Here is a 22,257-nt window from a genome sequence, read left to right as displayed (position 1 = left end):
TCGGATCAGTCATGATCTTTTTGAATGGCAGGGCCTACTACTGGTTCTATTTCATATGTTCATTCTGTGACCCAAATCCTGGCTGCAGTACTATTCTCTCCCTCTCTCTTGCAAGAGGCTTCCCAGACTCGGGCGCTGCTGTTTGGTTTGACTCAGTTTCCAATTCTCTTCCCTGAGCCACCCTCGGAGGTTTCTAGCTGCCCTGGGCTCCTGCCACGACTAGCTCTGGATCTTGCTGCCTTCTCCCTCACTAGTTTTCCCTTTTAGCTCATCAAAGATGTACTTGTGGGTGACATAATTGTGGAAAAGAGACAGCAAGGAATTATTAGAGTTGCTGTTTCCCAGTGGGGGATGAAATGGTCTCTTTGACAAGCATTAAACACAGTGGATATAGATAAACATAGCTGATTGGCCCAAGCCTGTAGGAGTGCCAATCCACCAGGATTCAAGATCAACGTCCAGGCCACGTACTAGTTTAAAATTTATTTATTCGTGTCACAAGTAGGTTTACATTAACACTGCAATGAAGTTACTGTGAATTTCCCTTCTGGCACCTGGGTACACTGAGGGAGAATTTAGCATGGCTAATGCACCTAACCAGCACGTCTTTCGGACTGTGGGAGGAAACCAGAGCACCCGGAGGAATCCCATGCAGACACAGGGAGAAAGTGCAAACTCCACCTTGACTGTGACCCAAGCCGGGAATCGAACCTGGCGCTGAGAGACTGCAGTGCTAACCACTGTGCCACCGTGTTGCACTGTGATCAACCCAACAGAAAAAAAAAAGTGTATTTTTTCATCATCTTTGAGCACTGAAGAATCACTTGGAGATTGAAATGGATTTTCAGTTTGTACATGGCTAGCAACCATTTCACTCGCTCATCTAGAATTTACAGGTTAAAGATGCAATGATAATAATGGTGAATTTGATTTCATTGGACTACATCGAGCACTTGTACCCTGATCTCCACAATCTTCAGTTTTGCTACTTGTGGTCTGGTCCGTTCTGCGTCAAAATTCTAATGGATTTTAAGAGCCTTTCAGAACCTCTGTAGTGCAGCTAGAAAGTTAAGTCACAGATACTGTCACAGTACACGGGGCAAAATTGGGGCAAGTGTTTTTGAAATTCCGAAGCACTGAGTGAAAATCTCACCATGGAGAAGCTGTCGCCGTTTTAAGTAGAGTAATAAACATCGATTTATTTTTCCAAGCGAATGAAATGATTGCCAGCCATGTCCAAACTGAAAATCCATTTCAATCTCCAAGTGATACTTAACTGTTCAAAGAAGATGAAAAAATATCTTTCACAGGATGTGGGCGTCATTTGCCCACGATAGGATGAGGGCTGAATTGGCTAAGGTGGACTGGGAGAGCAGACTGGTAGGTAGGACAGCTGAGGAACAGTGGAGGATCTTTAAGGAGATCCTTTTCAGTACTCAGCAACAATATATTCCGGTGATAAAGAAGGGCTGTAAGAAAAGGGATAATCAGCCGTGGATAACGAAGGAAATTAAGGAGAGTATTAAATTAAAGACCGATGCGTACAGAGTGGCCAAAAATAGTGGCGAATCGGAAGATTGGGAAAACTTTAAGAAACAACAAAGAACGACTAAGAAAGCGATAAAGAAAGGAAAGATAGGTTATGAAGCTAGGCTAGCTCTAAATATAAAAAATGATAGTAAAAGCTTTTACAAATATATAAAAAGGAATAGAGTGGCAAGAGTGAATGTTGGACCCTTGGAGGACGAGAGGGGGGATTTAATAGTGGGAAATGAGGAAATGGCTGAAACTTTAAATAAGTTTTTTGTGTCGCTCTTCACGGTGGAAGACACAAATAGTTTACCGAATATTAACGATAGAGGGTTGGTAGGAGGAGAGGTACTCAATACAATTAATGTTACCAGGGAGGCAGTGCTTGGTAGACTAACGGGACTGAAGGTGGACAAGTCCCTGGGCCCGGATGGAATGCATCCCAGGGTACTGAAAGAAATGTCAGAGGTAATAGCGGATGCGTTAGTGGTTATTTATCAAAATTAGTTGGATTCTGGGGTAGTGCCGGCGGATTGGAAAACGGCTAATGTTACGCCGCTGTTTAAAAAAGGAAATAGACAAAAGGCGGGTAACTACAGGCCGGTTAGCTTAACGTCTGTAGTTGGGAAAATGCTGGAATCCATCATTAAAGAAGAAATAGCAGGCCATCTGGATAAGAATGATTAAGCAGACGCAGCATGGATTCATGAGGGGAAAGTCGTGCTTGACGAACTTGTTGGATTTTTATGAAGATGTGACTAGTGTGGTTGATGGAGGGGAACCGGTGGATGCGGTGTTTTTGGATTTCCAAAAGGCGTTTGATAAGGTGCCTCACAAAAGGTTGCTGAAGAAGATTGGGTCACACGGAGTTGGGGGTAGGGTGTGAGCGTGGATTGGGGATTGGCTATCCGACAGGAAGCAGAGAGTCGGAATAAATGGGCACTTTTCTGGTTGGCGGATGGTAACTAGTGCCGTGCCGCAGGGATCGGTACTGGGGCCTCAACTATTTACCATTTATATAGACGATCTGGAGGAGGGGACTGAGTGTAGGGTAACAAAGTTTGCAGACGACACAAAGATAAGTGGAAAAGTGAATCGTGTGAAGGGCATAGAAGGTCTGCAGAGAGATTTGGACAGGCTGAGTGAGTGGGCGAGGATCTGGCAGATGGAGTATAATGTTGACAAATGCGAGGTTATTCACTTTGGAGGAAATAATAGCAAATTGGATTATTATCTAAATGGAAAAAAATTACAACATGCTGCTGTGCAGAGGGACCTGGGGGTCCTTGTGCATGAGACGCAAAAACCCAGTCTGCAGGTGCAACAGGTGATCAAGAAGGCAAATGGGATGTTGGCCTATATCGCAGGGGGGATAGAATACAAAAGCAGAGATGTCTTGCTGCATCTATACAGGGCATTGGTGAGGCCGCAGCTGGAATACTGTGTGCAGTATTGGTCCCCTTATTTGCGGAAGGATATATTGGCCTTGGAGGGAGTGCAGAGAAGGTTCACCAGGTTGATACCAGAGATGAGGGGTGTTGATTATGAGGAGAGACTGAGCAGATTGAGTTTGTACTCGTTGGAATTTAGAAGGCTGAGGGGGGATCTTATAGAGACCTATAAGATAATGAAGGGGCTGGATAGGGTAGAGGTGGAGAGATTCTTTCCACTTAGAAAGGAAGCTAGAACTAGAGGGCACAGCTTCAAAATAAAAGGGGGTCGGTTTAGGACAGAGTTGAGGAGGAACTTCTTCTCTCAGAGGGTGGTGAATCTCTGGAATTCTCTGCCCACTGAAGTGGTGGAGGCTATCTCGTTGAATATGTTTAAATCACGGATAGATGGATTCCTGATTGGTAAGGGAATTAGGGGTTATGGGGATCAGGCGGGTAAGTGGAACTGATCCACTTCAGATCAGCCATGATCTTATTGAATGGCGGGGCAGGCTCGAGGGGCTAGATGGCCTACTCCTGCTCCTATTTCTTATGTTCTTATGTTCTTATCTCTAATTGCCCCTTGAGAAGGTAGTGGGAGCTGCTGCCTTGAATGGCTGCAGTCCATGTGGTGTATGTAGGTACACCCAGAGTGCTGTTAGGAAGCAAGTTAAAGGATTTTGATACAGCAACCGTGAAGGAACGGCCGATATAATCCAAAGTCAGATGGTACATGGCTTGGAGGGCAACTTGCAGAGGGTTATTTAGAGCAAATCGCTCTGATATGGACTGGAGAAGCATATAGTCCAGACCAAGTAAGGATTTCAGGCTTCCTTCGCATTACTGAAGGAGTCGGAATTTTCTGACAATTCAATACTTTAAGGTTACTCTTACTGATGCCAGCATTTCATTTCCCGAATCTTTTATGCTGTATTTAAATACAGTTTGAAAGCTGTCTCACCACCTGTCAGTAAACAGAAAGGAATTTTAAACTTTTATTTTTCCCCCTTTTCAGTGGTTTGCTTTGATTTATTATTAGTGTACAGTGAAAAGTATTGTTTCTTAAGCAGGAGGTTGGGGTTTCCCCATTAAGAACGGCTCCCCGCTCTCTGGAAACTCGACATTGCTGGCTGTTTCAGGCCCCTCCTCGCCAGTGTGGGACACACCTCCAGGATAATTTTGTCCAAAATGCTGGACAAAATGGTGAGAAAATCCGACTGTGCCGCCGGCAAGATGCACTTGCTCTCCTCACCTGAGCCGGCACTTAGAAGAGAAAAACGGAAAATTCCGCCCAAGATGTGGGAAAGTGATTTTGCAACATCTGCCCTTTTTGCACTCAAAGAACAAAGAACAGTACAGCACAGGAAACAGGCCCTTCGGCCCTCCAAGCCTGTGCCGCTCCTTGGTCCAACTAGACCAATCGTTTGTATCCCTCCATTCCCAGGCTGCTCATGTGACTCGTACTGTAAAAGAGGGAGAAGGGAAAGAATGGGGCACAGGGAAAGACCGCAATAAAATAAGAGTCCTGGTTTCATGTGAGTCCGGAGCCCAGAATGAAAAGTCCAAGGGTGTATTCCTTCTGAGTTTAGCAAGCTGCTGCTACTGTTGGGCAGCACGGTGGCACAGTGGTTAGCACTGCTGCCTCACAGCTCTGGGGACCTGGTTTTGATTCCCCGGCTTGGGTCACTGTCTGTGTGGAGTTTGCATGTTCTCCCCGTGTCTGCGTGGGTTTCCTCCGGGTGCTCCGGTTTCCTCCCACATTCCAAAGACGTGCGGATTAGGTGCATTGGCCATGCTAAATTGCCCTTTAGTGTCCCGGGATGGGTAGGTTAGAGGGATTAGTGAGGTAAATATGTAAGGTTACGGGGATAGGGCCTAGGTGGGATTGTGGTCGGTGCAGACTTGATGGGCCAAATGGCCTCCTTCTGCACTGTAGGGATTCTATGATTCTATGTTGCAAGGTGATCTGTCTTTCCTGGAGTGATGACTTCCCTGATGGAGGAAGGCACGTAAGGATGAATTAGTCTTACAGGCCCAGTTCCGGTATTCCAGTAGTACATGGTGCAGATGAGAAGCAGATAATTTACATGGACAGGGCTCTTTCTGCTGCTACCTGTTGACTGGAAAAATAGTAGACTCTCTGGATTCAGTTCCATGTGGCAATATTACAGATTCTAGCAACTTGCGGAGGTCATGTGACATACCTCCCCTTTCCCCTCCTGGGTTTTGGACAAAGGGTGTATTTTCCCAGGCCTGGAATATTGAGATGTTTAATGAAGGAGTCAGGGTTCCTTTTGTCTTTGAAGACAAACTGGGCAGGATTTTACAACCACACTTGTCCCGAAACCGTAAAATCCCGCCCGAGGTCAACGAACCTTCCCGTTGTCCGTCCCCGACCCGCTCCGAATACCATAGCGGATGGGGCGGTAAAATTCCGGCTACTGTCTCCGTTGGCCAGAGCTCTCCCTTAGAAACCTAAAGGGCGTTGGTGCAGCTCTTTGAGATTTGTTCTTCTTACGGCTCTTTAAAGGCTAGGGATTCCTCTGGCTAGTCCGGCATGGTAGGCACAGTCAGTGAGTGGGAAACCATACAGAGACCATTTCTGACCATCCCAACTGGTGTCTGAGCTGGGAAAGAGTCAGTGTTCATCCAGCGCCGATGATACTGAGGATCTGTTAGCTTAAACTGACTCTCGGCTTACTGTCTACGTACTCGAATCAGCTGCCGGAAGCCTTCAGAGCAGCACAGGTCTGTCGAGCCAAAGTCTTCTTGAAGAGGAAGAGTGAAGGGTTGGGGAGGGGAAAGGGCAGAGGGAAGAAAAGACTGGAAGATTTTGATGAGAGGATGAGATGAAGGGGCGAGGAAGCTTGAGAACGTTGGCATGGAATCTTTGGGCTGGTAGCTGACCTGCTTCTGTGCTGAAACATCCAATTCTCTGATGTAGATCCACCAGAGTGTTAAACATCTGAGACGCTGAACAAGTTTTTTATAGATTATTTTTACGCATTGCAAATTCGATCCCTTCCCAAGTGATGGCATCTGGATTGTGTATGAAAGGCTACATTGTCCTTTGAGGAAATGCAGAGCACGGGGCTGAAGGCAGATGCCTCACTGAGGCCAGCTGTGCTGTCCCTGCCCATGGTACGAGAGCCATGGCGATTAGCATAGAATTTAATTAGCACAAAATTAGCTTGAATTCCGGCAGGAGCTGTGTTCTCCGAGTCTCTCTCCAACACTCGTTGAGACCAGAGTGTAATTGACTGGAATCTAAACAGCAGAGAGGTGACAAAGAAGCTGTACTTTGGGATCCCAGGTTTAAGGTAGGGCTGATAATTGGTCTTTTCATACGAGTTTGTCTCTGATGTGCTGAAAGCGAGCTTGGGCCATCGCCAGACTCTACATCTGTGCAGATCCTCATTGAGCAGTCTGCGTTTAACAGAGTCTTGCTGCCTGACGGACACATGCCTTGTTGATATTGTTGAGTGTTAGTCAGCACCTCAGAAGCCAACAATCTGTCGGCGTACATGTTGTGTGGCTGAATGCGCTCTCGCATCTAACGTGTCTGCCTGTATCTGCTGGGGTGATGTATTTCGCTGCAGTTCACATGTGCGATTCTCTCGGAGATTATCTATAGCCTTTTCATCACCTACCTCATCTCATCATGATGCACTAACACGGGAACAGCTCAGCTAGCAGTATGCTTCATGTTGGGAGTGTTACAGAACGTGGGCTGCACTGACTTTATTCTACTGGCCAAATGTGGTAAAGTCTGTCTCTGCGCATTGATTGATATAAATGGGGCATTAGCCTCTGTCTGTTTCTCACCAAGATGTCTTGGATTCGGATAGTGTGCCCTTTTCACACCATCCGATTGCCAACATAGCCCAAAGATGCATAGGTTAGGTGGATTGGTCATGCTAAATTGCCCCTTAATGTCCAAAGATGTGTTAATTAGGTTGATTGGCCATGGTAAATTGTCCCTTAATGTCAGGAGAACTAGTAGGGTAAGTATGTCTGGATTATGAGGATAAGGCCTGGGTGGGATTGCTGTCGGTGCAGGTTCGATGGGCCAAATGGCCTCCTTCTGCACTATAGGAATTCTGTGATTCTATAGTTGCAGCCACGTTCACTCAACTTCCTCCAGTATTGCAAAGGCATCTTAACAAACAAATCCCCGACAGCTAAAGCTGTCGGAGCTCCGAAAGCTTGTGTGGCTTTTGCTACCAAATAAACCTGTTGGACTTTAACCTGGTGTTGTTAAACTTCTTAATCTGAAGAAACGCCCAGCCATTCACTGAATTGCAATTAGTTTGAATTGGTTTAGAATCCCTTCAATACAGCAGGAGGCCATTCGGCCCATCCTTTCTGCGCTGAGCACAATTCCACCCATGCCCTATCCGTAACCCCACATATTTACCGTTCTAATCACCCTGACATGAAGGGGCAATTTAGCATGGCCAACCAACCCAACCAGCATGTGTGGGAGGAAACCGGAGCACCCGGAGGAAACCCCCACGCAGGGACGGGGAGAATGTGCAAACTCCACACAGACAGTGACCTGAGGCCGGAATTGAACCCAGGTCCCTGGTGCTGTGAAGGCAGCGGTGCTGACCACTGTGCTGCCCCACTCACTCTAAGACCTCCCTCAAGGGCCCCGCTAGGAATGATCTGGTGACAGTGATGGGCTGCGGATATCCTGAATATACCCGATATACTTGGCAAGATGGGTTGCCGTTCCGTTGGCACCAGTAGAATGGATGCTCACGAGCCAGGCCAGTGGGCTGGCACTCCCTCTGGAAAGTCGCTTCTGCGAATTGGTGAATTTGGTGATTTCCTTGGGTGAATTGCAAAGAATTTCCTTACACGGTTTACAGTTCGAATGTGGAATTCTGTCACCAACAAGAGCCCACAAACACACTCAAAAATAAATTAAATAATCCCTTTAAAAATATTAAAGGCTATGGGGAGTGAATGTAGAAGTTGGGGTTAAATTGGATAGCCGAGGTTTTCCAACAGTTTAGATTATTAGCATGATGCAGAATACATGTCCGTGGTGCTGGTTTAATGACCATACCGGCTGCGGTGGCTCATGGAGGCCTGGTCCCTCACCTTGCCCACGCTTGTGGAGTGTTATTTATTTATTATTTATTAGTGTCACAAGCAGACTTACATTAACACTGCAATGAAGTTACTGTGAAAATCCCCCAGTTGCCACACTCCAGCACCTGTTCGTACACTGAGGGAGAATTTAGCACGGCCAATGCACTTAGCCAGCACGTCGTTCAGACTGTGGGAGGAAACCGGAGCACCTGGAGGAAACCCACACAGACACGGGGAGAACATGCAGACTCCGCACAATCAGTGCCCAAGCCGGGGATCATAGAATCCCTACGATGCAGAAGGAGGCCATTTAACCCATCGAGTCTGCACCGACCACAATCCCATCCAGGCCCTATCCCTGTAACCCCACATATTTACCCTACGAATACCCCGACATGAGGGGCAATTTAGCATGGCCAATCAATCGAACCCGCACATCTTTGGAGGAGGAAACCGGAGCACCCGGAGGAAACCCACGCAGTCATGGGGAGAATGTGCAAACTCCACACAATTCCAAGGCCAGAATTAAACCCTTGTCCCCAGCGCTATGAGGCAGCAGCGCTAACCACTCTGCCACTGTGCTGTCCTGGAATTGAACCTGGGTCTGGCGCTGTGCGGCAGCAGTTATAAACCACTGTGGCTCCTTGTCCCCTCAAGCTATATGTGACCAACTGTGTCTTTCGAATAAAGAATGGTGCCTATGGTCCTTGGTGGGCTCTGGCTAACTACCTTAGATTGCAATATTTATTGGTGGGTTTTCTGATGCTGTTTACACGTCTGCTCACTTGTTTAGCTTTTAACAAACGGGTGAATTGGTTCAGCAATCTCATCACTGCTGGGAATGGAACATCAACTGTGAAATGAAATTTTGTCAAAATGAAATTGAAGGCAAAGGACAATTGAAGGAGAGAATCGGATTAGGAGAGCAGCAGTGCTGCCGTAGCTCCATCGGTAGCACTCTCGCCTCTGAGTCACCAGGTTCAGGGTTCAAATCCCACTCCGGGGCACAAAAACCAAGGCTGACATTCCAGTGCAATACTGAGGGAGGGCTGCACTGTCATTTTCCTGAGAAGACGTTACACCAATGTAAAATTCTCCAAGGCACTATAGTGAAAGAGATCAGGGGAGTGACCCCTAGTGACCTGGCCAATATTTATTCCTCAATCAACATCATGCAAAAACAGATTATGCGGCCATTGCTGTCTGTGGAAGTTTGCAGTGCGCAAAATAGTTTAAAGCTTATTTATTAGTCACAAGTAGGCTGACATTAACACTGCAATGAAGTTACTGTGAAAATTGGGGTTCCGATATTAAAACAGTGGCAAAGACTTCATCAGTGCATCGATTGGCTGTGAAGCACTTTGAGATGTCTGGTAGTTGTAGAAAACATTAGAGAAATGCAATTCTAAGAGGCTCTGGAAGGGTTTAGGAGACAACTCAGCCCCTTTACAACATCGCCAAGGCTGCTGTGGGGACTCTAAAAAAAAAAGTGACTTGGGAAAAGATGAAGGATTCAGGCAGACAGGCGACGGAGCAGTGAAGTACCTAACAGTTGGGTGTCACTGAGGATGGGGCATTTGCAAAAAGGGCAGCTTCATGGCACCACCCCCATGGCTTGAATCGGGGCACACCAACATGTTCCTGGTTGCAGCCGACCATTACAATCACTGGATAGGCCGAAGCTGTGATTGAGAATAGCTACAGGTGCCATTGATCTACATCTGAAAACAACCCCCTATTGTCATCCCCCAGTATATCACCCAAGCTCTGTGCATATGGCTGGTCGCAGTTAATCTGTTTACCGACTTACCAATCACCCGAATGCGCCACATTGAAAGCAGGATGTACTGAGGTCAGGGTAATTCTGAAAAAGCTTCAGACATTGCAGTCCATCAACACTCATGTACCTTTCATGTCTGTTGCCCAAGCTGCCTTTGGGAATTGGGCTCGACACATGATCTTGGTCATTTTGAGAGCAGATAGTCTGAAAGGGAACAAACACATTCATGCCCTCAGGAAAGGTGGGAGAAGTTAGGTTTGTATCCACTCAAGTGTGGGTTTCCTCTGGTTTCCTCCCACAGTCTGGAAGATGTGTTGGTTAGGTGCATTGACCTGAACAGGCGCTTGAGTGTGGTGACTAGGGGAATTTCACAGTAACTTCATTGCAGTGTTAATGTAAGCCTTACTTGTGACTAATAAATAAACTTTGGGGCGGCACGGTAGCACAGTGGTTAGCACTGCTGCTTCACAGCTCCAGGGACCTGGGTTTGATTCCTGGCTTGGGCCACTGTCTGTGTGGAGTTTGCACATTCTCCTCGTGTCTGCGTGGGTTTCCTCCGGGTGCTCCGGTTTCCTCCCACAGTCCAAAGATGTGCGGGTTAGGTTGATTGGCCGTGCTAAAATTGTCCCTTAGTGTCCTGGGATGCGTAGATTAGAGGGATTAGTGGGTATAATATGTAGAGATATGGGGGTAGGGCCTGGGTGGGATTGTGGTCGGTGCAGACTCGATGGGCCGAATGGCCTCTTTCTGTACTGTAGGGTTTCTATGATTCTATGATTCTAAGTTTAGAAGATTTGATTTGATTTGATTTATTATTGTCACATGTATTAGTATACAGTGAAAAGTATTATTTCTTACGCGCTATACCGACAAAGCATACCGTACATAGAGAAGGAAAGGAGGGAGTGCAGAATGTAGTGTTAGTCATAGCTTGGGTGTAGAGAAAGATCAACTTTGAGGTAGGTCCATTCAAAAGTCTGATGGCAGCAGGGAAGAAGCTGTTCTTGAGTCGGTTGGTACGTGTCCTCAGACTTTTGTATCTTTTTCCCGAGGGAAGAAGGTGGAAGAGAGAATGTCCAGGGTGCGTGGGGTCCTTAATTATGCTGGCTGCTTTTCTGAGGCAGCGGGAAATGTAGACAGAGTCAGTGGATGGGAGGCTGGTTTGCATGATTGACTGGGCTACGTTCACGACCTTTTGTAGTTTCTTGCCGTATTGGACAGAACAGAAGCCGTACCAAGCTGTGATACAACCAGAAAGAATGCTTTCTATGGTGCGTCTGTAAAAGTTGGAGAGAGTCGTAGCTGACGTGCCAAATTTCCTTAGTCTTCTGAGAAAGTAGAGGCATTGGTGGGCTTTCTTAACTATAGTGTCAGCATGGGGGGACCAGGACAGGTTGTTGGTGATCTGGACACCTCAAAACTTGAAGCTCTCGACCATTTCTACTTGGTCCAATTGATGTAGACAGGGGCATGTTCTCCACTGCGCTTCCTGAAGTCAATGACTATCTCCTTTGTTTTGTTGACATTGAGGGAGAGATTATTTGTCGTCGCACCAGTTCACCAGATTCTCTATCTCATTCCTGTACTGCATCTCGTCATTGTTTAAGACTCGGTCCACTACGCTGGATAAGATACAGAGAATAAGAGATCAAAACCTTTAAGATTCTGAGCGGTATTGACAGGGTTCATGTGGAGAGGATGTTTCCTCTTGTTGGAGAATCTAGAACTAGGGGTCATTATTAAAAAAGGGATCGCTCACTGAATTCAATTTGAGGAGAATTCTTTTCTCTTGAAGGACGTGAGTTTCTGGACCTCAAACGGCAGCGGAAGCAGAGTCTGAATATTTTTAAGGCGGAGCTGGATAGATTCCTGAATAACAAGGGGATAATCGGGGGGCAGGCAGGAATGTGGGGTTGAGGTTACAATCCGATCAGCCATGATGAATGGTGGAGCAGGCACGAGGGGTCGAGTGGCCCACTCCTGCTCCTGGTTCATATGTTCATATGTGCTTTACAGCCAATCAAGTACTTTATTTTGTGGTCACTGTTGTAATAAAGGAAACACGGTCAATTTGCCTACAGCAAGGTCCCACAAACAGTTCCGTGATGATGAGCTGATTCTGTTTTTCTGATGTGAAGGGATAAATGTTGGTTCGGAGGCTGGTGAGAACTCCCTTGTTGAGTATCAGTGTACTGTGACGTCCTGGGTTTTCTTTTATTTGTTAATGGGATGTGAGTATCGCTGGTAAAGCCAGTGTGTCGTTGCCTTGTCATTGAGAAGGTGGTGGTTAGAAGGCAGACAGGACCTCAGTTTATCATCTTGTCTGAAAGATGGCTGCTCCCACTGTGTAGCTGTCTCTCAACACTGCACTGGAGTGCCAGCCAATATGTGAGGCTGGAGTCTTCAGAGTGGAAGCTGCACTAACAAGCTGCTGACTCGGGGGCAAAGGTGCCACCACAGCAGGTGCGTACAAACCCCTCTTCAGCAGCCTGATCCAGCTGGCAATGGCCCTGGAAGTCCTCATAATCTTTTCTCAGACTTGTATCTGAGAAACACAGTCAACTAATGTTTTTAGTTTAAATGCCCTGCATGTCTTAACATTTGAAAATTGCACGCAGAATGTCCTTGCCCCATACGTTACTGAAATGTTAATCATTTTCACCCTCACGTTGTGACCTTTACAGCAACAACAACGTGAATTTATATGGCACCTTAACGTAGTCGTATATTACACCAAGACAGTCCAGTTAATCAGTTAAAAGGAGACATTGCCCACACCGCTTGCTTGTGGCAGTGTGAAAGGGAGAGCCAAATGTGTAAACCTCTCCATCGGCAGTACTGGCAACACACACAAACTGTCTCCCTCTCAGCCCACAATTAAAACTTCGAGGAACTCTGAGGAGGTTTGGCCCCCAGATGTGCAATGTGCAGACCCACTGGGTATGTAGAAACGTTGACACTCATGAACCAAACTCCCAGCGATGGGCAAGAACCTCCATTGTCTCGTAGAGCCCTTTGGGAGAATTAACGTAAAGACTGACAGAAAATCTGGAGTGGAGCCCAAAGTTGGAATAGTGTCTAAATATGTTACCTTTCTAGCAACTCCTGCTACCAAGCCGATGTCAAACGTCGTACTTCCATTAATAAAAGCAAATTACTGCAGATGCTGGAATCTGAAACCAAAAGAGAAAATGCTGGAAAATCTCAGCAGGTCTGGCAGCATCTGTAAGGAGAGAAAAGGGCTGACGTTTTGAGTCCAGATGACCCTTTGACAAAGCTAAAAGGCATAGAAAGTGGAAGATATTTATACCGTAGGGTGAGGGAATGAAAGTTGAATCCTAGTCACAGGGGGAAAGACTAAGAGGTGCTAATGGCAGTCCATAGAGAGAATAGAATGTGTGAATCATTCCTTTAGACTTAGCGAGGTAGGCCAGGAGGGCGACCCTGATATTTTGGGCAGCTCAAGGTTTCCATACATTTTGCCTGGACTTGCGCCCAGGAGAGGACACTCCAGTTTTGCTGCAGAGTGTTAACATAACACAGGAGACAGCCGTTACAAGTGATAAGGCCAACTCAATTGAAGTAAGAATGGATGCCATGGGCTATCTCTGATGATGAAAAGGAGCCATCATATCCCACCGGTCAGCCACTACCCACCTCAAGATGGGCAACCCCTGACTGGGTGGGTGGGGGCGGAGAAGGGGATGGGAGTGGGGAGAAGGGGGAAAAAGTACTTCCTTTAGCCTTTACTTCGTATAAAAATACACATTATTGGGGAGGTGATGGCCTAGTGGTATTATCGCTAGACCGTTAATCCAAAAACTCAGCTAATGTTCTGGGGACCCGGGTTCGAATCCCACCACGACTGATGGTGGAATTTGAATTCAATAAGAAATATCTGGAATTAAGAATCTACCAATGACCATGAAACCATTGTCAATTGTCCGAAAAACCCATCTCATTCACTAATGCCCTTCAGGAAAGGAAATCTACCACCCTTACCTGGTCTGGCCTACATGTGACTTCAGAGCCACAATATGGTTGAATCTCAACTGCCCTCAGGCAACTGGGGATGAGCAATAAATGCTGGTCAGCCAGCGACACCCATGTCCCAGGAATGAATTGAAAAAAACATTCCTATGGCTTAATTGGTATGTTTACTTCAAACAGAAATTAAATGTAACAGTCCAGATGGCTTGTATCTTAGGTTGCTGAAGCAAGTGGGTGGAGATGACGAAAAGACTTGGCATAAACTTCCTAGGATGAGGGATCTGTCTTATGAGGAAAGGTTGAACAAGGCTGGGCCATTCGAATTTACAAGGATAAAAGGTGATCTAACTGGGACAGAAATTATTCCGAGGGGAAGTAGATGCTGAGATGATGACCGGAATTTTACAGTCCCGCCCTCCACGGGAATCGGAGTGGGCAAGGGGCGGACCGTGGAAAGGTCCGTTGACTTTGGACAGGATTTTACGGTTTTGGGACGAGCAAGGCCATTAAAATCCCGTTCAACGTGTCCCGCTGTCGAGGAATCTCAGGAGGCACAGTTTCAAAATAAGGGGTCTCCCTTTATAAAGTAGAGATGAGGAGTGTCAAAGGGTTTTGTTATTGTCTTCCCCAGAGAGCAGTGGAGGTTGGGTCATTGAATATACGTTGAAGGTTGAGTTTGACAGATTTTTGATGGACAAGGAAGTCAAGTGTTATAGGGAACAGGAAGGAAAGTGGAGTTAAAGCCCCAATCAGATCAGCCATGATACTGAATGGTGAACCAGTCTTAGAAAGACAAATAGCCTTCTCCTCCCTGCTTCTGTTTCTTATGTTCCAATCTACCCTGGGTATGGGGAGGTGCCAGAAGATTGAAGATTGGCAAATGTGATGTCCTTACACCCTTTCTTAATTAAGCATAGTCTTAGCATCTACAACTAGTCTCTCTTCTGTGGTGGATAAGGCACTTGGAAATGGTTCACTTAATTAAGGATGTTAACATGGACTTATAAAAGGCTGATCACGTTGAGTCTTTTGATGAAGAAACAGAGCAAGTTGGAGGGAATGTGGCCGATGTTGTGTATATGGATTTTGAGAAAGTATTAGACAGACTACCACGTAAAAGATTGGTTAACCAGACTGTAAGTCATTGAATAAGAGGATCGGTGTCTACCTGGATTAAAAATTGTCTTATGGATGGAAAACAGCGAGTCATGGTCAATGATTAATTTTTAGGTTGGAGGGTGGTAGACTCTGACCTTTCCTAAAGGTCACTGTGAGGACCACGGCCTTATTTTTGGGTTTTGGAATGCAGTGTGAAATTTCACAAAATTGCCCATAAATCAAACTTGGAGGTGTAGCAAACAGTGAGGATAAAACAGGACATGGGCTAGCAAATAGGCAGGGAAATGGGAGGAGGAATTTGATGCAGAGACAGGGATTGGTGGTGCTAAGGTGGTGTTCCATTTTGGCAGATAGGAGAGGCAATGTAGGCTAAATAGTACATTCTAAAGAGTGCGTGGGAACAGAATAACCTTGGGGCTAATGTGTATAGATCTTTGAAGTTGGTAGGACGTATTGTGAGAATGGTTAGCATCTAAGGGATCTTGGAATTCACAAGTAAGAGGTATTGAGTACAAAAGCAGGGAAGTTATGCTGAACCTTTCTAAAGCTCTAGTTAGGCTATAACTATGAGTATTGGGTCCAGTTCTGGTCCCCACACTTTAGGAAGAGTGTGAGCGTCGTTGAGAGGATGCAGGAGAGATTTACAGAATGGTTCCAGGGACGTGGGTGTTAGGTTCGTAGAAATCATAGAAACCCTACTGTACAGAAAGAGGCCATTCAGCCCATCAAGTCTGCACCGACCACAATCCCACCCAGGCCCTACCCCCATATCCCTCTAATCTACGCATCCCAGGACACTAAGGGGCAATTTTAGCATGGCCAATCAACCTAACCCGCACATCTTTGGACTGTGGGAGGAAACCAGAGCACCCGGAGGAAACCCACGCAGACACGAGGAGAATGTGCAAACTCCACACAGACAGTGACCCAAGCCGGGAATCGAACCCAGGTCCCTGGAGCTGTGAAGCAGCAGTGCTAACCACTGTGCTACCGGAGTGATTTTCACCTTTGGAGAAAAACAGACAGTGTGTTGATGACCTGGAACCCACTGCCCATGAGGGGGGGATGTAAGCAGAGATCAAATATTTCGAAAGGAAATTGGATGGCATCCTGAAGAAGATAAGCTTGCAGGACTATGGAGGTAGAATGGGGAAAGGGGACTGACTGCATTGTCCCATGGAATGTCAGCATAGATTCGATGGGCCAAATGGCTGCCTTCTGAGCTGTAAATGATTCTATGACTATAATGATCAGCCATTTTAAGCTGTTGGCAAGATAATTAATGCCACAAACAGCTGGTAGTTTAGAGCCCAGGCTTGTGGGAAACTTGTGGTTCAATAAAAGCTTCTCACAAACCACACTAAAGACCACCAGCCTCTGGTGACTGTCTGTGTGGAGTTTGCACGTTCTCCCCGTGTCTGCATGGGTTTCCTCCAGTTCTCCAGTTTCCTCCCACACTCCAAAGATGTGCAGATCAGGTGGATTGGCCATGCTAAATTGCCCCTTAATGTCCCACGATGTGTTGGTTAGCGGGATTAGTGGGGTTATGTAGATAAGGCCTGAGTAATATCCTCTGTCGGAGATTTGATGGGCCATGGTCAATGCATGGGTTACGGATGGAGTGGAGGGGAGGGCCTCCACTGTAAGGATTCTATGGATTCTATAAATTATATATCTGATGTGCCAAAACACACATTACTCTTTAATTCTGTGAGGCTACTGACCACCGGAGGTGGGGGGCAGAGTCCCCTCACGAGGTGGTACTCACACTCCCTTGTTGACACGTTAGTGCTAGCTCTGAAGACAGGACTGTAATATCAATCAGCTTCTAGTTCAGGATCAGTGTTGGGGGCAGAAAGGGAAAGCATTTCTGGAAATGATGGAGCTACATTTGGATGGCTAAGTCAAGAACGGGACGGCACAGTGGTTAGCACTGCTGCCTCACAGCGCCAGGGACCCGGGTTCAATTCTTGCTTCGGGTCACTGTCTGTGTGGAGTTTGTACATTCTTCCCGTGTCTGTGTGGGATTCCTCCGGGTGCTCCGGTTTCTTCCCATATGCCAAAGATGTGCGGGTTAGGTTGATTGGCCATGCTAAATTGCCCCTTAGTGTCAGGGAGATTAGCAGAGTAAATATGTGGGATTATGGGGATAGGGCTTGGATGGGGACTGTTGTTGGTGCAGACTCGATGGGCTGAATGGCCTTGTTCTGCACTGTAGGGATTCTGTGAAACCAAGTGAGGGCAGTCCTGATAAAAAGCAAAATACTGCAGACACTTGAAGGGTCTGACAAAGGGTCATCCAGACTCGAAACGTTGGCTCTGTCCTCTCTCCACAGATGCTGTCAGACCTGCTGAGATTTTCCAGCATTTTCTGTTTTTGTGTGAGGCAGGGCTGCTGAGCTGGACAATGAAGGAGAAGCTGGTAGGGAAATTATTGGAGAGGATTCTTCGAGACAGGATTTATTCCCACTTGGAAATAAGTGGACGTATTAGTGAGAGGCAACATGGCTTTGTGAATGGGAGGTCGTGCCTCACTAACTTGATCGAGTTTTTCAAGGAAGTGACGAAGATGATTGATGAGGGTAGGGCAGTGGATGTTGTTTACATGGACTTCAGTAAGGCCTTTGACAAAGTGCCTAATGGCAGACTGGTGCAGAAAGTGAAGTCACTTGGAATCAGAGGTGAGCTGGCAAGGTGGATACAAAACTGGCTCGGTCAAGGAAGACAGAGGGTAGCAGTGGAAGGGTTTGTTTCTGAATGGAGGGCTGTGACAAGTGGTGTTCCTCAGGGATCAGTGCTGGGACCTTTGCTGTTTGTAATATATATAAATGATTTGGAGGAAAATGTAACAGGGTTGATTAGTACGTTTGCAGACGACACAAAGGTTGGTGGATTTGTGGATAGCGATGAGGACCATCAGAGGATACAGCAGGATATAGATCAGTTGGAGACTTGGGTGGAGAGATGGCAGATGGAGTTTAATCTGGACAAATGTGAGGTAATGCACTTTGGAAGGTCTAATACAGATAGGAAATATACAGTAAATGGCAAAACCCTTCGGAGTATTGATAGGCAAAGGGATCTGGGTGTACAGGTACACAGGTCACTGAAAGTGGCAATGCAGATGGAGAAGGTAGTCAAGAAGGCATACGGCATGCTTGCCTTCATCGGCCGCGGTATTGAGTTTAAAAATTGGCAAGTCATGTTGCCGCTTTATAGAACCTTAGTTAGGCTGCACTTGGAATATAGTGTTCAATTCTGGTCACCACACTACCAGAAGGATGTGGAGACTTTGGAGAGGGTACAGAAAAGATTTACCAGGATGTTGCCTGGTATGGAGGGCATTAGCTATGAGGAGAGGTTGGAGAAACTTGGTTTGTTCTCACTGGAGCGACGGAGGTTGAGGGGAGATCTGATAGAAGTCTACAAGATTATGAGAGGCATGGACAGAGTGGATAGTCAGAAGCTTTTTCCCAGGGTGGAAGAGTCAATTACTAGGGGGCACAGGTTTAAGGTGCGAGGGGCAAGTTTCAAAAGAGATGTACGAGGCAGATTTTTTACACAGTAGTGGGTGCCTGGAACTCGTTGCCGGGGGAGGTAGTGGAAGCAGATACGGTAGTGACTTTTAAGGGGCATCTTGACAAGTACATGAATGAGATGGGAATAGAGGAATATGGTCCCCGGAAGGGTAGGGGGTTTTAGTTAAGTTGGGCAGCATGGTCAGTGCAGGCTTGGAGGGCCGAAGGGCCTGTTCCTGTGCTGTAATTTTCTTTGTTCTTTGTTCTTTGGGGGATAATGTGGTCTGACACGTCACAAGCTGCAGCGGGGTCTAGGGTGTGATTTTGCACAATCATCGGGAATGTAATTTGTTGTGTTGGCTGGGCCTGTGGTATTAATCGCCAAACTCAGAAGGAGAAATGGTCATGTCACTAAGGAATGTTATCCATTTAACACTGCAACACGTCATTAACATCTGGAAAGCAGTTGATCCAGGCAGTGGGGATGTTTTTGACTGGGATGCCAAATGCACTGGGGGAGGGACTGAATCAAAGAGTACGTGATTCATACAGTGGAGAAGATTTATAATGTAAAGCTGCAGTAAAACAGTCTTCTCTTTACCTCTCTTTTCCCCTGTGTTGTCAGGCCACTGACAAGGACAGTATTACTGAGGATGGGGAGTTAATTGAGAAGTTGGACATCATCGTATCCTGCGCAAGTGAGGAGCCTCTCTTCACGGCTGAACAGGTAACTCTTCAAAGGCAGCAAAGACACACGCACATACGCGCACCAAAAGAAGCAAAAGAAATGCACCATTGCTTCGATCATCTTCAAGGGATACTATAAACCTAGTTGCAAGAGTGAGCCTGGCTCTTCCTTGCAGCTGGATCTCTGGGGCAGAATGTGCCGAGTTATCTGCTGCCCATCATTCAACACCACCTATCCCAGGCCTGAGAATGTGGAAAATGGAGAGCGAATCACAGCTGGCAATGCCCAATATTCTTCATAATATTGCCTGAAACGTCTTGAATTCTACTCAAAGCCACCATGTTCCGCAAGAAATGGATATATGACAGAAGTTTATTAGCTAATTAATCAACCATCACTTCTGCATGTCCCTCTGAGATGTTAGATTAAGGGCTGTTGCAACAAGGAAAGTTGTCGTAAATCTTGGCCACAGTGATTATCCCGGGAAGATCAAACCATTTTCATTATTAGTTAGCCCGAGGACCAGGAATGGAAGTTGTGTGGTTAATCGTATAGCAGCCAAAGAAAGCAGCATGTGAGTCACCTGAACAATGCACGAGGGAGGCACAGAAGAAACTGAGATATCGGTGAGTTTAGTTCAGGCAGTGAGAATCCTGCTTTGGGACTGTGGGGGGAAAGGGAAGGAATTGGGGAAGTTGAGGAATAATCCTGTTCGCATGGCAAAGATGTCTGCGGTCTCCTTGCACACGCGAGGGTAGAAAGAGCAGCAGGAAGAAGTTTCGGGAATTGATTAACATTGGGGAAAAGAAGCGACAGATCATCGTTGCTGTCCGGGATGATCCTTCCATCGTGAGTGGTCCTGGCAGAGCGAACTGAGGCTTGATGAAGCTTGGTGTGGTGCCAACCAGATCTGATAATGGGTTGCTAAACCACAGTTCAGTTCTAGTCTATGCCCGGGGCGATATCAGGTGGAGCAGCCAGAATGGGGAAGAGCAAAATATTTACTGGGGGGGGGGGGGCGAGAGCATGAAGAAGGGGCTGAGCAACTGAACACACATCAGTGAATGCAGGGAGGGGCAAAGACAAGACAGCTGGCTGCTTGTCAGTGAAATTGTAAATGGCGAGGCTTTTCCTTCAGTGATAGCATCCCTCCTATCACCTCAGTATTTCAGCACAGACTGATGGTCTTCACAGCTCATTATCACACCACGCAGTGCTCCTATCCTCTGACCATTGGATAACTCCTAAAGGGGCAGAGAGATTCCATTAAACTTGTGTAAGATATTAGTTCAGTACTGAGCCTAGTTCTGGGTGCTGCACTTTTGGTAAGATGGGGTGGCACGGTAGCACAGTGGTTAGCACTGCTGCCTCACAGCGCCAGGGACTCGGGTTCGATTCCCGGCTTGGGTCACCGTTTGTGTGGAGTCTGCACATTCTCCCCGTATCTGCATGGGTTTCCTCCGGTGCTCTTGTTTCCTCCCACAGTCCAAAGAGTGGTACGATTGCACAGTGGCTAGCACTACTGCCTCACAGTGCCAGGGTCCCAGGTTCAATTCCGAACTCGGGTCACTATCTGTGTGGAGTCTGCACATTCTCCCTGTGTCTGCCTGGGTTTCCATCAGGTGCTCCAGTTTCCTCCCACAGTCCAAAGATGTGCAGGTTAAGTTGTTGGCCATGCTAAATTAACCTTGGGGCGATTAGCAGAGTAAATGCGTGGGGTTATGGGAGTAGGGCCTGGGTGGGATTGTGGTTAGTACAGACTCAATGGGTCGAGTGGCCTCCTTCTGTACTGTAGGGATTCTATGATGTGCGGGTTAGGTGGAATGGCCAGGTTAAATTGTCCCTTAGTTTCAGGGGAACTAGATGGGGTTAGTGCATGGAGTTATGGGGATAGGACCTGGGTGGGATAATGATCGGTGCAGACTCGATGGGCCGAATGGTCTCCTTCTGCACTGTAGAATTCCATGTGAAGGCAATGGAGAGAGTGTGGAGAAGGTTTCCAAGAATAATTCCAGGGATAAGGAACTCCAGTTATGAGGATAGATTGGAGAAGTTGGGAGTGTTCTTCTTGAAGAAGAGAAGGCCGAGAGGAGATTTGATAGTGGTGTTCAAAATCATGAAGGATCTAAAGCGAGTAGATAGGGAGAAAGTGTTCCCACTCGCATAAAGATCAAGAATGAGAGGGAACAGATTTAAAATAGTTGGCAAAAGAAGGTGACATGAGCAAAAATTTTTTCACACAGCGAGTGGTTAGGATCTGGAATGCACTGCCTGAGAGTGTGGTGGAGGCAGGTTCAGCTTGAACATTCAAAAGGGAATTAGATTGTTATTTGAAAAGGAAAAATGTGCAGGGAGAAGGCAGGGGAATGGCACAAGGTGAATTGCTTGGTTGGAGAGCCGGTGCAGTCACGATGGGCTGAATGGCCTCCTTCTGCGCTGTCACAATTCTGTCAAATGTTTGCCAAGAGTTCTTCAGGAATAAATGATAAAAGTTAGCGTAGTGTCTGGGATACAAACATCTGATAATCTACCTACAGGTCATTGAGGAGATTGAAGAGATGATGCAGAATTCCCCTGACCCTGAAGTTGAGGAAACACCATCACAATGTGACAAGCTGTCAGTCCTCTCGCAGGAGGTCCAGGTGTTAAAACCATCCAGCAGCAACAACAACATCCAGATGGAAGGTGAGGTGTCAGTGATTTACTGTTAAAATGGATCTCTGTACGCACTGGGGCTTTAGTGATGTAGAGAACATTTCCCTGTTTAATGGGCTAACATTCCACTGTCCCAGGTTCCTTACGAAACACATTCCTTGTGGTTTTGACCACAATGATTTGGAGGTTAAGAACATAGTAACCAGAGGAAGCTGTTCAAACCTATTGCAACATTTAAGATCAATCATGGCTGATATGAACCTCAACTCCACTTATCCACCTGAACTCCATATCCCCTCCTACCCAACCAATAAAAGATGCATTGTGTTATACCTGTCACACATAATATTTGATAAAAGGCATACACCAGCCCCTCCTCCAACACTCAATACATTTTGTAGCTCTGATAGAAATCAATATAAAGGATAAAAACACGGATAAACAGAA

General features: G+C 46.6%; 1 protein-coding gene across 1 annotated transcript in view; it reads left to right on the top strand.

Annotated features, from left to right (window-relative positions):
• The window catches only part of fez1 (fasciculation and elongation protein zeta 1 (zygin I)), a 93,211-nt gene that overhangs the window by 42,763 nt on the left and 28,191 nt on the right, over positions 1–22,257 (top strand). Inside the window, exons 3-4 of the mRNA XM_078206134.1 lie at positions 19,093–19,194; positions 21,693–21,840. Of these exons, the coding sequence (XP_078062260.1) occupies positions 19,093–19,194; positions 21,693–21,840 (250 nt within the window). The remainder of the gene's footprint in view (positions 1–19,092; positions 19,195–21,692; positions 21,841–22,257) is intronic.

The sequence above is a fragment of the Mustelus asterias genome, unplaced genomic scaffold, assembly GCF_964213995.1.
Source record: "Mustelus asterias unplaced genomic scaffold, sMusAst1.hap1.1 HAP1_SCAFFOLD_1298, whole genome shotgun sequence".
NCBI lineage: Eukaryota > Metazoa > Chordata > Chondrichthyes > Carcharhiniformes > Triakidae > Mustelus > Mustelus asterias.
This window is presented reverse-complemented; position numbering and strand designations above follow the sequence as displayed.